This window comes from Heloderma suspectum, chromosome 17 (assembly GCF_057233095.1).
Source record: "Heloderma suspectum isolate Gila_16-S chromosome 17, 16-S_ref, whole genome shotgun sequence".
NCBI lineage: Eukaryota > Metazoa > Chordata > Lepidosauria > Squamata > Helodermatidae > Heloderma > Heloderma suspectum.
The window spans coordinates 1,486,410-1,502,296 of record NC_139474.1 but is presented as its reverse complement, the minus strand read 5'-3'; the positions used below and the strand labels follow the sequence as shown (position 1 = coordinate 1,502,296).

Here is a 15,887-nt window from a genome sequence, read left to right as displayed (position 1 = left end):
TTACAACTATTAAAGCACTTTTGATCCATTCACAGAGATGCCCTCTGACTGGCGTTTTTAAAAAAAGAATTGCTAGCTATTTTGAATACAAGTGCGTGCAAGATGCGTGGGTGGCAGGGTGCCATCTTGGCAGAGGAACTCCCCGTCTCTCCACACAGGGGAATGCCGCTCCTCAAATGGCAGGTACCGCGACATGTGCGGGAATCATCTAGCTGATAAAGGTGCCTGCGTCCTACTTCAGATGCATTCTTTTCATGAATATACAAAAAATCCAAATATAAATTAATCAGCCAGCTGCACTTATGTCAGCCTTCCCTGATGCCCTCCAGATGTGTTTGACTGCAATTCCCATCATTCCCAGCAAGCATGGCCAACGGTGAACCGGCAAAGCAGCCCAACTCCTCCCAGTTAAAGATGCACCCTCCCCAATTAGCCAGGCATACTGGGGAGAGGGGAAAGAAGACAGACATTCTTCCAGACCCTGGGCTGCCGTGAGTGAAGAGGGAGGGAGGGAGCTGCTTCTCACCACCTGCTCTTTCCTGCTGCAGCCAGGCAGAGCTTGTCGGTCGTAACATCCAAACCCAGCATTGTGGGTTGTTGGGGGAGAGACAGCCCGGAGTTCCAAGCCATGGTTTGCTCTTGGGTTCCAACTCCGGGTTGTTTCTCCCCCATCAAAACACAATGCCAGGTTTGGATGTCACGATCAACAGTGCCCCTGGGAGCCAGTGCACTCACTTGTTTACACAACCCATGGGTAGTCGTGACATGTGAACTGGGCCACAGCCTGGCCTGAATGGGTTGCTTCACCGGGGGCAACTGGGAAGGAGGAGATTTCTTGGGCACTGAAAGGAACTGGGAGTCCCTTACCTTGGCCACTTGGCCTCGCAGTTCGCGGAGTTCATTTTCCAGGTTGCGCTTCTCCCCCAGGGCAGTGGTGAGGGCTGCTTCCTTGGAGTTCAGCAAGGCCTCGACATCCTTCAGGCGGCCTTGGGCGGCCAGCAGGTCCCCTTCCTTCTTGGCATTCCTAAAATGGGCGGGGGGTGGGGAGATGCAGCCATTAGCCTAGATGGTAGTGACCGACTGTCGTCTCCAAGGCCTGGTGCCTCAGAGCAAGGAGCCCCTTGCTATGGTGTGTTGCGTCATTTCCCATTACATGAAAAGGAGAAACTCTTGCCCTCATTTTCAGTGATAATATTGGCCGAACGCGACGAGAGCAAGCGCCTGCCTTGTCTAGCATCCATTTCAAACACTGGCCAGCCAGTAGCCCCCAGGAAGCCCCTAAGCAAAGCATGGAGGCTGCAGCAATGCCCCCTTCTGCTGTCTGCCTTCAGCAACTGGTATTTGGGGTAGGCTGCCTTGGACCAAGGAGGCTCCATTTAGCCATCAGGGCTAACAGTGAACTCCCCTCCTCCATTAAGTTGTCCCCTTTGAAGGCCACCCAAGCCAGCAGCCAGCACTGTTTGCAGTAGCCAATGCCAGAAAATGGTGTGTTGTGTGAAGCCCCACCGCCCCCGTCTTGTTGGTTCAGAATCTGCTGCCCGCCAATTTCATCGGGGGAAATGGAAGTTCTAAGAAAGGAAGCTCTCTCTCTATCTGCTTTCTCCATGCCAGGCATAATTTTATGAACTCCCATCATGCCCCTGCTTAGCTTTTATCAAAAATGGAGGAAAATGGAGACATGCAAAAGGGCATGTTATGTTCTCTGCAACAACGCACAGCACCTGAACGGGTTTATTTTGTATTCCAGTATCTCAGCCTCCCGCCAAGGAGCAGCCGTCCCCCGCCGAGGCAGAGACCAGGACAACGTCTGTGGAGCCTCCGGGACGGAATTCACATTCCTTGCCCTGGCACAGGCTCTAGGCACTCCTAACTCCAGGGGCACACAGCCCCAGCAACACGACAACACACTCTCCCTCACGCACGCGGTGATATCACATCGTGCCAGGAGCCAAAAAACCAGGGTGAGGGCCGTGTGAAATCTAGTACGGAGAGAGACCACAGCCTCTGGACAGCAGAAGCTCATACACCAATATTGCCAGGCGGACAGAGCCCCCATTGCATGCCCCACTTCAGAGGACTTATCCTGGCTTAGCCAAGCCAACACGGGCAGCCTCCTGACACAGAAACCGACACTCACAATCTTGCACAGGTCAGATGCCCCAGCCAGCTGGGCCTTTGGCCCTTCCGTTGGCAGACGTCCATGAGGTGGGGCGGGGGCTAAAGCCTGGAGTGTTTTTGAGCATGGAACCAGTGCTTGGATGTGGAGGTAGAACAGGCTTCCCCCTGGTCTGGAAGAACATGAGCTGGGCAGTCCTGGGGTCAAACCAGGGCCCAGCTAGAAGCTTTCTCGAAGCCCAGCAGTCTCCCTCCGCCTTGCACCCCTCTTGGCAATACAGGGGCGATAATTCCAGCCTCCCCTCCATGGTTGTTGCGAGGATTACACAGGCCAGTTGGCGCATTTACGGAGTAGCAAATATGGTCTGTATGGTTTCCATGGATAACCAGGACTTTTTTGCAGGTGTGACTGAGACCTGGGACTTGTTCCCACGTAGTGATCGCCACTAACTGGGATGGCTTTAAAAGACAAATGCATGAAGGGGAAGGCTGTCAATGGCTACTTGTCCTGATGGCTCTGTGCTACCCCCAGGATCAGGGCCAGTCTGCCTATGCATGTCAGTGGCTGGGGAGTGCTGCTGCTGCTGCACTCGCGTCCTGCTTGTGGACATCCCATGATCCCCTGCATGGCCACTGTGGGAACAGAATGCTGGACTAGTGAGGTCTTAGGTCTGATCCAGAACAGTTCTTCTTATGTCTGCCGCTCCAGAACATGGTGAAGCCAAGCCAAGCCAGGGCAATGGCAGCCCTTGGCATGGATTAGCCACAGTGGGGCTTCTAGACTGATCGGCTTCTCGACCGATAAGGAATATAGACTTACGGCACAATCCTGTGCATGTTTAGACAGAAAAAAGTCCTACAGCTCCCTGCGTGCCCCAGCTAGAATGCTGGCTGGGAGCTGTAGGACTTTTTTCTGTCTAGGCATGCACAGGATTGTGCCATCAACGACTGTGCTAGGGCTCTAACCAGGGAGTTGAGGACACACGTTTGTTTTCCATGGCTACTTTGGTGTTACCAAAGAACTACGGAAGGGGGACTTCCCTCCTAACATGAACGTTGCTCATTAGACAATGACGTTTCCCTACTCTACCATCCATATCTTTTCGTTTTGTTTTGAAGGCCCACCTGTATTGAAGCTTTGGTAGCATGCAAAATTGATTTCGTTGACTGAGAGGTAAAAAGGCAGATAATCAAGAACAACTCTTCTGACTCGCTGACTCAAATACAGAGACCTTTGAAAGACCTTGAAGCACTTATTGCCTTCTGGTTGCAAAGGTGAGATTTCTTCTCTGCTGAAGCCAAGTGTTTATCAGGGCCCACAGTAAAGGTGTGGCATGCCGACCGACTCTGGATCTCCCTTGGCCGGGAGGCTCACCACAGCCAGAGCATGTACGCCGGTCTTCCCCAACCTGGGCCCTCCAAATGTGGTGGGCTGCCATTACCACAGTTCCCAGCCAGCATGGCCACTGGGCATGCTGGGAGTTGTAGTCCAACACATCTGGAGGGCTCCAGGCTGGGGAGGCTGAAGCGTGTCTTCTGGCAGTACATAATAAGGTCTTTTTATTGCAACAGGCTGCAGGCGACCTGAGATGGGGTGGGGAGGGGTTCTGCTCAGGTATGAGCTCCCTGGGTGACCACGGACCCGTCACTGTATCTCAGCCTAACCTCCCACACAGGGCCGCTTGTGATGATAAAGGGGGGAACCACAGAAGTTGATATGAATCCTTGGAGGAAGGGCAAGTGCGTGAGTAATAATAGGAGTAGCAGCAGAATGTGCAGTTTCGCACCTGGAACCCTTGGGATGGCAGGGCAAGGGAAGCTATAAATCTAATCAAATAAAAGATCAGGAAATAAATCCCTAAGAAGCATACCAGGTAAAGAAAACTCCTACTTCTACTCCCCAAACCAGGGAAAATGGAGCCTCAAGAAGATATTTTTAGTTTAGTTTTTGTTTCAGGAGGGAGAGGAAGAAAGCTATAAATATGACTGAGGGAAGAGAAAATCCAAATGTTTTATCATCAGCTCCAGTCCAAGTTTCCATTACTTGGTCACATTCTTTCCCCTCTTTTCTCCCCCTTTTGTACCAAGACAGATGCCGCTAGTAAACAAAAATGCAGCTGCTTTAAAAATGAAAGAAAAAAGCGCCACTCACTAAACAGATGACAGGAGCAGAAGACGAAACGTTGGCCGTTGTCGACAGAAGCAGCTTGTGTGGCTGGAGCATTAAAAACAAGGAAATCACTCAGAACGGGGGGCTGTCTGGCCACACAGAGTTCAGCCTGCATGTCTATCTTGGAGGAGCCGGGTTAACAGGCTAAAGGCCAAGGGGATTCTCAGGTTGGGACATGGTGCCTCTGAGCATGTGCAGGGTGCTTCCCCCTTGTTAAAGGAACTAGATATTTATAGCTCATGAACACCAGAAGCTGCCCTCTACAGAGTCAGACCACGGGCCCTTCTCCCCCAGCAGGGGCCCAGGAGGGGTCTCCCAGCCGCCCTGTCTGGGAATGGGAGAGGGCAGAGGTGGAGGGGTTGGACCCGATGGCCCGATAGGCCCCTTCCAACCCCACTGTTCTCTGATTCTGTGAACACGGGACCTTGGGCATGCAAAGCGCGAGCTGTGCCCGCCCTCCCCTGACTAAAAGCAGAGGAACGGCACTGGAGGGTTTTGCTCGGAATACATGAAGCTGCCTTCTCCAGGCCAGCCCCTGGGCCTGTCCAGCCCCGTTTATGGTGACTGGCAGGGGCCCTCCCAGTCAGGAGAGCCTAGCGGATCTCCCCCCGCCCCGCTGAGAAGTGAGCCAGGGAACCTTCCCCACAGAAGCAGGGGCTCTGCCACTACGGTATGACTCTTCCCCCAAACTGTCTTCTGGGGAGCTTTCGGTCCCCTGCAGAGCGCACGAAGGCTCAGACCGGCTGGGGCACCTTCAGGACGTACTGACAAAGCCGGAGTCCCTTGCGATGCCAGCACCTCTGAACCACGGCAATACAGCAGCCGCTCCCGTATCTGACAGCACGTCCAGCCTCACAGAAACTGTTCTTTACATTCCATCCAAAACACTTTGCTCCGTGTGACTGGAGCGCTTATCCGGTCAACGCCAACAGAAAGAGGGGAGAAGAAGCTACTGGAGCAGCGGCACTAAGCCATCAAAAGGCCCACGTAACGGGCCGCCGCGGGGACAGCGGAGGCGCTGCGCAGACCCGCACCATTCGCGTGAGGAGCTGACTGCAGACCCCGCCGCCATGCCCCCACGCTGCACTTCAGTTGAGGGGCTCCAGCTGCTGTCCTGGACGGAGCTCCAGGTTTGCGTATTTACTGCAGCATCCAGCTTTGCACAGGACCAACTGGCTAGGAACTGGTGAGGCCACTACCCGCCCCCCGCCCTGAAAGCAATTTCTCAATGCCTTAAAAGTTGACTCTGCTTTTTTAAAGGGTTGAGCGGGGGGAGAAATGAGCGTATATTACTTCAATATACAAGAGGCACTTTAACAAATGTAAACATGGAGCTGTTTTTGGAAACAGGAGATGCTGAACCCCCAGTGCATGCAGACAGCCCCCCGGAAGCATGGAGGGTGAGGGACAAGGACTACCTAATCAATGTTGGACTTGCTGACTAACAGAGCAGTCATACACGTTGAAAAGTGGGGGGAAGCCAGGCTTGAGCTGGCGGGGGCGGGGGAGAACCACAGAGACACGGCAATTCCCGATTTGCATGCATGTTTGTGCACCCTCAGTAATTCCATTGTGTGTTCACAACTATCTGCTTTTATTAATGATCTCTGAACAGTATGTTGCTTGTTCATATGGCCTTTTTATCTGTATATGGAGCTCAGTGTTATGAGCAAAGGTCACAACAATAAGTTACTCGCAAGATTAAAGTCAATTCAAATAATAAAACACAGAAAGCTTTGCTCAACAGTGAGTTGCTTTCCTCCATTAACTTTTCTTGCTGTTCTCAAGAATGTCTTACCAGCAAAAGTTAGTGTCTAGGGCAAAGATGACATGAATATCAACCTAAAAGAATGCTCCCCTCCAACATTCAGGGCTTGGCTTTGAAAGGAAGAAGAATGAAGGAGATGAGGCAAGCTGAAAAAGTTCATCAGGCACCTGCTATCAGTGGAGGAAATCGAGACGTTTGGACAGACAAGATTACACCAGGCACAGTGGAATCTGCTTTTCTAGCACAGACCCTGATTACTACTTTGCCCAGACAGAATCTTAGGTTCCAGTCAGCAAAGGCAAGAAGTGCTCTAGTCCTCATGATTGCTCTTCAGGTAGAGGGCTTCTTCCCCAACTGACAACTGCAAATTGCTCCCCGCCTCAGAAATGGAACCGGTCTGCTTGCCTGGAGAGGCATCTTCACCACAGCGGGGAATCCTAAGCTTCTTCAAAAGCATTTCTAGTGCCAGCCACAATTGGCAGTTCTCTTTTTGCATGACTGCACCAGACTTGGGATTCCCCACTAGACTTGCAAAAGGAAGCAGCACCTCCCTGGTATGGTCACTGAAAATTGCAATCATTCATTTTCTGATCACGCATCTTCTCGTGAAACGGGGGGGGGGGGGGATTCTATTTTGAGTTTGGGAGATTTCCTCTCCTGACTGCGCTTGTGAAGCTGGCACAAAATTCGCCGTCCAAGGTTAAACACAGACAATCAGCAAGTTTCCTTTCCGTTGCTAAGCAAAACCCTGCTGCTGTAAGCCAGTAAAAGCCCCTCTCGAGCCAAAAACAATCCCGGCTAGCACAGAAATGCCTGCGAGCGTCCTGGGTTTGTCTTTAGAATGCTCTTAGCAAAGGAACTTTCACCCACCTCACCCAAGATTCCCCTCCTTGGTTGCAACACTGAGGTGTCTTCGGATCAGCCGGCACACAGCCACCTTGGTGCCCGACTGGGCCCTCTAACAGGGCTGCCTGGCCCCTCAGCACCCCACCCAGGAGGGTGGGGGAGAAGAAACAGAGGGGGGGAGAAGGGCAGTGGCTGGCTGGCTGGCTGGCTGGCAGGCAAACGTGGGGGGGCAGGCTCTGGCTGACCCCCGCCCCACTCCCTCCAACCAGCCTCTTTGCCAACCAAGGATTTGGGATCATGCCCACTGTACACATCTCCCCACTGTCCCCCAGCCCCAAGTTCTGAAGCTCCCCATAATCAGCTCCATAATAACCCCCTTCAGTAGCCCCCAGCTGCTCCCTAGAAGGATCGAAGAGGCAACTTTAAGCACCCCCAATTGGCTGGGTTTTTTAAATTTTTCCTCCTCCCCCCTCCCGCAATGCCTTTTCCCTTGTGGGTCATTCTGTTAGACAGTCAGCCTGCAGGGCAGGCTCTTTTCAATCTCTCTGTGTGCTTAGAAAACTTCAGGTGCTTCAAAAATGGCGCCCCCCCCCCCCCACCGCCGCTGCTTCTATCCCAAGAATTCAAGTGATATGGCAGGAGGGCCAATCCAGCCCTAGTGACAAGCATATCAGTCTGGGCAACCATTGGTGCTGGGGGAAGCAGCTGGCCCAGTTCTCCCCCTGGGCACCAGAGCGCTCGCCTGCCCTCGGGCCTGAGCGCGGGCTGCAGCAAGTTGCTCTCCAACCCGAAGACGAGCTGGCAAGGTGGTTGCACTTTTCTGCAAGGCAGGGCTACTTGCGGGGGGGGGGGGGATTGCCCAAGAAAATGGTTATATAAATGAAACAGAACAGTGACCAGAAATACTGCAGACTGCCCTAAAATGGAGTCAAAGGGGAGGGAGAGTTGGCAGGGTTTTTGACATCCTTAGGGGAATAGTGTTGTTTTTGGAGAGGCAACACAAAAAAGCAGGAAAGGGGCCGCCATGAGAAATTGACTGGGGAGAGGGGGTGCCACGCTGGCCCATCCTCCTCTGACTCATCCATTCTTTTTGGTATCACGGGCGTCACTGCCAAACCGCCAGGGATGTGCCAGATGGGAAAGAAACGTGCACAATGCCACCCGCTTGCAGGTCGGAGCCAGCTGGACAGCATTCAATAGTCAATGTTGGAGGCGAGAAACAAATTTTGCTGCCCCTGTCACAGGGAGGGCCACACCCAAAAGCTCCAGCAGAAATGGGTGTTTTGACAGTGGGGTCTCAACACGGCATTTGCCGTGGTACCCTCAAGGATGGAAGGAAGCAGCTACATTCCCTTTCGTAGGAGATGGGGCAAAGAGAGGAATGAGGCCCTCTCAGGCCTGGGGAGAAAATAAAAGGGGTGGGGTAAAGGACCTGAAATACAACAAGGAACACACATGCCCCATGCAAAACACAGGAACACACCTCTGTTCATACGGAGAACCTTCTTCAACTGACCGATTCACAACCACAAGAAAAAGTAGTCCTGTAGCCAGAAGTTATGGCACAAAAGAAACCTGAATTAAAATGGTTACTTGGTGGCGAGGAGTGCAACCTTTTAAGCTTCACAAGACTATTTTGGCAGCTTATCTGATGACTTATCTGTAATGCCACAGAGCAGCACCTGCATTTTGACAACTTACAAAGACTTTGCATTTGCCCTCAGACCTGAAATGGGGGCAAGGGAGGCCTCAGATTATTAGCATATATTATTAGCATCTGCAATTAACATATTAGAAGCATATCACTTGCATGCCGGTTTTGGATACACTGCACTAGGATCAATAATATCTGCCTGCTGAAATTGTTGCCCTGCTATATAAGACAATAAATCATGATACTTAGACTTGCAAGTAACTGGAGATTGAAAGCAACCGGGGCTCTCTGCTACTTGCTGCCTTCTTTCATTTTTAAAAGCATCTGCAAAGAAGTCATCTTAGTTGTGATAAGAACTAGAAGCTTTTTTTCTAAGAGGGAATGAAAACCAGACTCTAGCAGGAATACCGTGGGTCACGCTGCACCCATTTAGATGGGGCCACCTAGAACACCAGTTTTTTTAAAGAAAAAATTGTTGCACTTTTGGGGGAAAAACTACCTGTGCGGGGCCTAAAATATAAATTACACACTCACACACAAAATCTGCAGATAATCACCTAAGTATTATTGCAACAGCAAAATCAAACGCTGTTATCCACAAACCAATATTTGCGCAGCTCAAACTTAGTTCAGCTTATTGAAAGCGGGAAACACAATATTAAATATTACACTATGGGAGGAAAAGAAGCCGAACAACAGATGAAGTGTGTGCTGGGATTATGGCTCTCTCTCCGCCCACCATCCTCCCTGCACACATTCCAGCCTTGTCTGCTGGGCTGAGTCATTCCAGCCGCTGTGCTCAAGTCCACAAAAGGAATCCGGGGGCTTTTGCTGTTTGGGCTAGTGGAGCCCTAGCAACAGCCACAACTGGGGCAAAGAGGGAGCGGATTCAGAAAGGGAAATGGGATTTGAGTTGCTTTCTGGCACCTGCTCAATGGCACTTCGGGAAGGAATGAGTTAGACTGTACATTACTCCCCCCCCCCTTGCCCCTGTTGCCATTTCATAGAAATCTGAAGGCCATAAACAATTTGAAAGAGGCATCAAGGAGATTTTCGTATGGGGTTTTTTTGTTTTCAGGAAAGAAATCCCCGAAACATCAGACTGATAGCAAGATTGGCATACATATGTGCACCCACACATGTCTGTACTTGCCTACCCCAGTTTAAGGATGAAAGCGTAAAGGGAAGAATCGAGACTGTGCTTCCCGGAAAGACATTGCTAGTGAAAACACACATGCGCGTCACGGCGCACAACTGCTTAGAGGGAGGCTCTGAACATTCCTTTTGGCTGAGGGAAGCAGCCGCAAGGTCCCTCGGCCAAGGCCGCTGCAAGCACAGCGCTCCCTGCCTGCCCGCAGGGCCGGCCCCAGGGTCCAGCACACGAAACACAAAGCGCCCGGTGCAAAGCAACGCGAAGTCTGGGTTTCCATGCTGCGCTTCCAGGAGGCCACATCTTCCGGTTCGAAAGCCTCAGAAAAGCCACAGGGCCGCAGCAAGCCTCTGCAGGAAGAGGCAAACTGCCACGATCAGGCGGTGGCAAATGATTTCCACCACACACACTCTCAGTCCTCCAAAGACCTTTTCGGTATCCTCCCTCTGGGGTGCTGAACCAACAAGGGACAAAAGGCAGAGCTCCAGAGGCAGCATCAGGCTCCGGACACTTGCCTCAGACGTGGCCAGGCCAACCCAGAGGTGCTGCCTCGCCTGCCAGCTGCACAGCCCAGGCCCACGCCCTCGTGACCTTGGCCGAGTGCTTGAAACCCCCCACAACACACACAGATGCCAACGTCCAGGTGGCCGGGCCGGGGGCAGCCTTTGGGGCCACAGAGGCTGACTCCGAGATCGCGGCCAGAGGGAGCATGGCGATGAGACAGCAGCTCCTCCCGCAGAGTGCCTCACAGCGCGACGGCCCTGCTCAGGAGAGCCCACAGGCTGCAGGGGCTAGAGCATTCGATGAGGGCCGGGAAGAGGCGAGTCCACCCCACCCCCACAGCCACACAGCTCCCTAGCTGACCTTCCAGCCTCACAGGGTTGTTGGGATTATAAGCTGTCCTTTGAGTATGACGGAGCCCTGAGGCCCTTGGAGGAAGCGTGGGATAAGAATGTAATCAATAATGATGATGATAATAGATGTGTACCAGGGCCAGAGCACCAACAGAATGAAACCTGGATTCCTGGCGCTTGGCATGTGCATTAAGGCCACAGGGGTCTGCACCTCATGGTTATTCGGTTTTTTAAATGCCTTAATTAATTTTGATTTTAAACTGCCTGCATGTTTGAAGCCTGCAGTATCACTTCCAGTCAATGACAGCCGACAGCCCTCACCTGCGCAAAGCTTTGGAGTCGATGCAGTTTGAAACGGGGCTGGGGAGTCCGAGGGGCGGAGTTACACAGCTGCCCTCTCCCTTTCCCTCCGCTGTGGGGCAGCCCCCCCTCAGGGGAATGGAGTGGACAGACCCCTCCTTCCGGGGGCTACAGGCTGGCACCACGGCAGGGGCAGTGCCGAGGGGGCTTCACGCGGAGAGGGCGGGTCCAATACGCCCAGCCCCGATGACAGCTGTGTGCGTTTGCGCGAAGGCTTTGCCGTTCCAAACTGAGCACTGCTCCAACCCACGAGAAGCCGGGTCCGTTCAGGAGTAATGGGCGAGATGCCAAAGCCGCGCAGCTGGAGCCTGCAAAGTTTCGGGAAGCGGTAGGCCAGAGACAGGCAAGCGTAGGCATGCGCGTGCGCGTCGAGACAGCACAAGTGCCCTAAGGCATCACCCGTCTGGAGGTGGCAGCAGGAAGCAGGCAGGGAGACCCACAGGGATGCGGCCCACGCATCTCCCCTGGCTCCGAGTACGTCCGAAGCCCACCTTTCTTCCTCCAGAGGAAGCAGAGGAATGGCTTCCTCTGCGACCCTGCCAAGCACCCGGCCAGCTCCCCCCTCGCTCCTCTGGGTCAGAGGCCTTCCTGGGCCGCTCTCACGTTGGCTTCCCAGAGTCCTGCGCGATCAACGGCTCCGCTCTGTTCTCCCCCAGTGGTGCCGCTTCAAGGGCAGCAAAGCAAGATCAGCAGGCTGGACCGTGTGCAGCTCGGGGGGGCCTCAGGCCCTGCAAAGGCCCTTTTCCCGCTGCTAGCAGGGGAGCTGTTTACTTTCGAAGCCTACCCGCCCTGGCCAAAACAGAGAGGAAATGAGTGCCGCCCCGTCTGCCAACCCACCCGAAATTCACATGGCTCACAGCCTGGGTACACATGCTTCGACTCCTGGCTCCAGCTCGCGGCTCTGCCGACTCCGCCCCATCTGAACGCTGCTGCCTCAGCCATTTTGAGAACATTCCCCGCAGCTGGGCTGGGCTCCAGGATATCCTGGACTGGGCTTCCTGCTTCGGAAGAGTCCCCACGCAGGCCTTGGGCAAACCACTCCCACAGGTGGGATGCAACCAGCTGCCTCGATCTCCAGAGCCAGAACTCAGAGGGGAAGCCGGGGATAATTTCTGCCCTGCAGCCACCCAAAGGCTCTGTGGTTAAGGGTGGTCTGGAAACAGACCCTTGCCTAGGAAAGGCGAGGAGCGTGTCCCGGTGACCAGGGGTGCTTCCGGACTAGGCGTTCATTGTGCAACAGCCCTGCCTCACTCACAGTCTAGACAACATCACCTCACACTTGTCTTTTTTGTTTCTTTCAACAAAAGAAATACATTAAGGAGAAAAAGGTGGAATAGCTACGCAGTGCAAACTGGCCCACGACACAACAGCCCATCGCGGTATCATTTACCCTCGAGGAGCTGTGCCAACATTCTGGCCGCCATTATGAATATGCGGCCCCCAACCAGAGGTTGTTGTGTGGTGCAAATCCAGCCGGCAGGGGTTATTTGAGGGTTAAACAACTCTTGCATAGCCTACAGTCTGCTGTAGGGCTGTGCGAGGGCTGTTTAACCCGCAAACAACCCCCACCATCTAGGTTCACACAACAACTCCATCGGGGCTGCTTATTCATCATGGCAGCCAGCACACACGGCAGCTCCCAGAGGGTGAATTCACTCACGATGGGCGGTCGTGTCGTGCAAACTGCATGAATGCATTTGATTCGTGGCGCTAGGCGCCTTCCTTTCAGGAAGCAGCTGAAGGGAAGGTTTTAAAAAAACTGGATCCAGTCACAAACAAGACAGGCACGTGCGCTGGAGCGGGCAGCCGACTAACTGGACTTGGCTGTGACGTTGGCAGTGCATTTTCCTTGACTGAGCCAAAGTGCAGAGCCTGGCACCATCTGCCGAACCCCAACCTCCTGCCGGTTTTCCCTGGCTGCCTTGCCTGACCTCATCACCTCTAGGCACATTTTCAGACCCCTTCTAGGAGGCCCACGAGCAGCCCAGGCTGGCAAGCCCCCCACCCCTGCCGTTTGCCCTCCCCACAGCATCCGATCAGAGGTAGACTCCCTCTGAACACGGAGGAGGTGTTCAAACATGAACACCACGCAGCAGATTTGCTTACGCTGGAGCGCAGGGAGCACAGCTCAAGAGCATGGCCGGATGCTTCGCACGCAGAAGGGAGCAGGTTCAGCCACTAAGAAGATCTCAAGCAGCAGCGCTGGGGAAAGTCTCTCTTGCCTGAGCCCCTGTCAGAGTAGAGACGAGGCGGCCAGACAGACCAGCGCAACAGCTCAGCCTAGGGCAGTTCATGGGTATTATCCGAGAGGACGCACAGCTCCGTGGCAGAGCACATGCTCTGCACACAGAAAATCCCCGGTTCAGTCCTTGGGCTCTCCAGTGAAAAGGGTCTCAGGAAGCCAGCGTGGGAAAGACTGAGAAGAGCAGCTAAGAGCCAGACAACACTGGGCTACGCTGAGGGTGCTTCTTATACACCAGCCTAAAATCCTGCATTTAAAATGGGGCTTTCTGCTTCCATTTTAAATGCAGGATCACAACGACCCCCTTTTTCACCCGCTTCCTTTCCCCCCTCCCCCTCCCCATAGCTGAGTCTTCCATTCTCTTTCACTGATCTTGCCCCTCTTCTTGCCGCTTTTCCTCTCTTCATGGAGGAAACTGAAGCGGAACACATTGGGGTAATTGATAGCTCATTATCCGTGATCTGTTTAAAAACGCAACAGAGGGCATTTAGTGCAGGAGACGCCTTGGATGATCATGGCGTCATGTAAAGAGCCTGCAAACTTCCGTGAAGGAGCCCTCTCAATCGCAGGATAAAAGCTCCATGTGAAGGAGCCTTGAGGGCCCTCAGTCAAAAGTCACTGGGCACAGATTGTGTCTTTTCCTCCTTACAATTTTTTTTTTTTTTGGGGGGGGGGGAGGAAAAAAAGACAGAAGCACCAGGGAGAAATGCGGGAGGGTTACAAATTGCAGACAATGGCCTCTAGACCCCCAGTAAAATTCCCTGTTTGAGGCAGGGCGATTGCAGAGTAGAGCCTCGTCTGGAAGCACCTGGACTAAAGGTTCTGTTCATAGGACCTTTCATAGTACAAACCAGGCTGCACGTTGATAACTCTCCTCCCAAGCCTCCTTTCAATGGAGCCGTTCAAAGGGCGCGATTTCTCCCCCCCCCCCATTCCGGGCAAGACTCTGCACTTGACACTGCCGGCAGCTGAAGTCTGTTTGAGTCCCAGATGGAATGGGAGGGATTGTCAGGTCTCTGTTTGAACAGATCAGCCACAACAAGACAACTTCTGTTATTTTGGCTAGCGGTTAAAAAAACTCAGGAGAACCATTTACATTGCAAGCAAGGAGAGGGCCAGTTTTCTTTTGCATGGTGCGCAGGGAAAGCTGGGAGCGTTTTGCAAGCAGAGGCAGAAAAAAGAGGCCCAGCCAAGCCGCGCCTGGCAGCTGCCACAGGGCTGGGTTTGGAAGGACTGAGTCATCCCCCTTTTAAAGAGAGAGGCGTCGACTGCAGCGGGATCCGCGAACGTGGCACTGCAGGATAAGGTCCCTGCTCTAGGATGGCTACCTGGCCAGAAGGAAGAATACCGGCTTTCCCAGAATTGCCTTGTGGACAGTTGCTGGAAAAGGTGGAGATGCATTTTCAGAAGGCAAACGAGAGGATGATTTTATAGATAGCCATTAGCTGCAATAGCTAAACAGAACCTCCATATTTAGAAAAGTCTGTGTCCACCTTCCCCAACCTGGTGCCCCCCAAGTGTGTTGGACTGAACTCCCAAATCCTCCAGCCAGCTATGCTCCAGCCAGCTAGGTCCAGCACACCTGGAGGGCACCAGTTTGGGGGAGGTGGATACATATTATACTAGAAGTCAGGAGTCAGAGAATGGGAGAGAGACGTTTTCTTCACGCCCTGCTTGTGGGTTTCCAAAGAGCCCTTTTGACCATTGCTGGAGGCTGGACTTCTCCCTTGGTCATATCCAGCAGGGTTCTGTTTTCTAGCATTAACATAAACATTGCATAGCCAGTGTTTGTTATTTCCACCCTATCGTTGCAGATACACACACACACACACAAACACACACACAGACACACACTTCTCTCTCTCTCTCTCAAAGAAAAGATGGTGTCCGTCAGGGAACACCCTGCACATGCTTCAGGGGTGTATTGTAAAACTGTAGTCCAACTCAACTATCATCTTCTCACAAGGAAACTGACCGTTTATATGGCTCCCTCACCAAATGTCCAAATGCTCAGAAAAGCGATCACACACAAAAGTATAAATAGTCATACAACGCAGATTCCTTGTTCTCCCTGCTGGGAAAGGTCACCTTGTCCCTTCTTCCCCCACCCCATGCGAGACTTGGCAATTCCTCTACCCAAGGCAGGCCACAAGCTGTGGCTGGCACAGAACCCAGCGTGGGAGCCTCTCGCCCCCCAGGGGGTGGAGCCCGGGAGGGGGGGCAAGAATTCAGGGCCAACCTTCTGCTAGAAGCTGTAAACAAAGCAGGCTTTTCTTACTGGCTGGCATGAAGTGGCGGCTCGTGCGGAGATGGAAGAGGCAGGCCAGCCTGGACGGATTCCCCACGTTGCCCCTTGCTTGGGCCTGCCTGTACCTTTGATCCTCTCCCAGTTACCCACTTAGTATTCCTCACCCCTCTACTCACACACCGAATCCTCACAACTATGAAGGACATTTCTAACTAGATTAATCATCTGCCTCTTTGCCAATCAAATCAATTACATTTCAATTAATTTGCCTATTACCAACACTTAATTATAGGTGCCTTTTAGTTGCCGAAAGGAAACGAGAGATAATTCTGTTCGGTAAAGTTAACACCTCTTGTTAGGAGAGGCCATTTTTAAAATTTTCTTTCATTCCTAAGTGCAACCCTCAACAAATTAAAATTTGTCCTCCGTAATTAAAATTGGATCCTGTCACACAAAAACACAATTGGAGCTTTAGAGTAA

General features: G+C 52.8%; 1 protein-coding gene across 1 annotated transcript in view; it reads right to left on the bottom strand.

The window, feature by feature from the left end:
- The window catches only part of LMNA (lamin A/C), a 49,098-nt gene that overhangs the window by 17,185 nt on the left and 16,026 nt on the right, over positions 1-15,887 (bottom strand). The window contains exon 2 of the mRNA XM_084823926.1: positions 868-1,024. Within this exon, the coding sequence (XP_084680052.1) occupies positions 868-1,024 (157 nt within the window). The remainder of the gene's footprint in view (positions 1-867; positions 1,025-15,887) is intronic.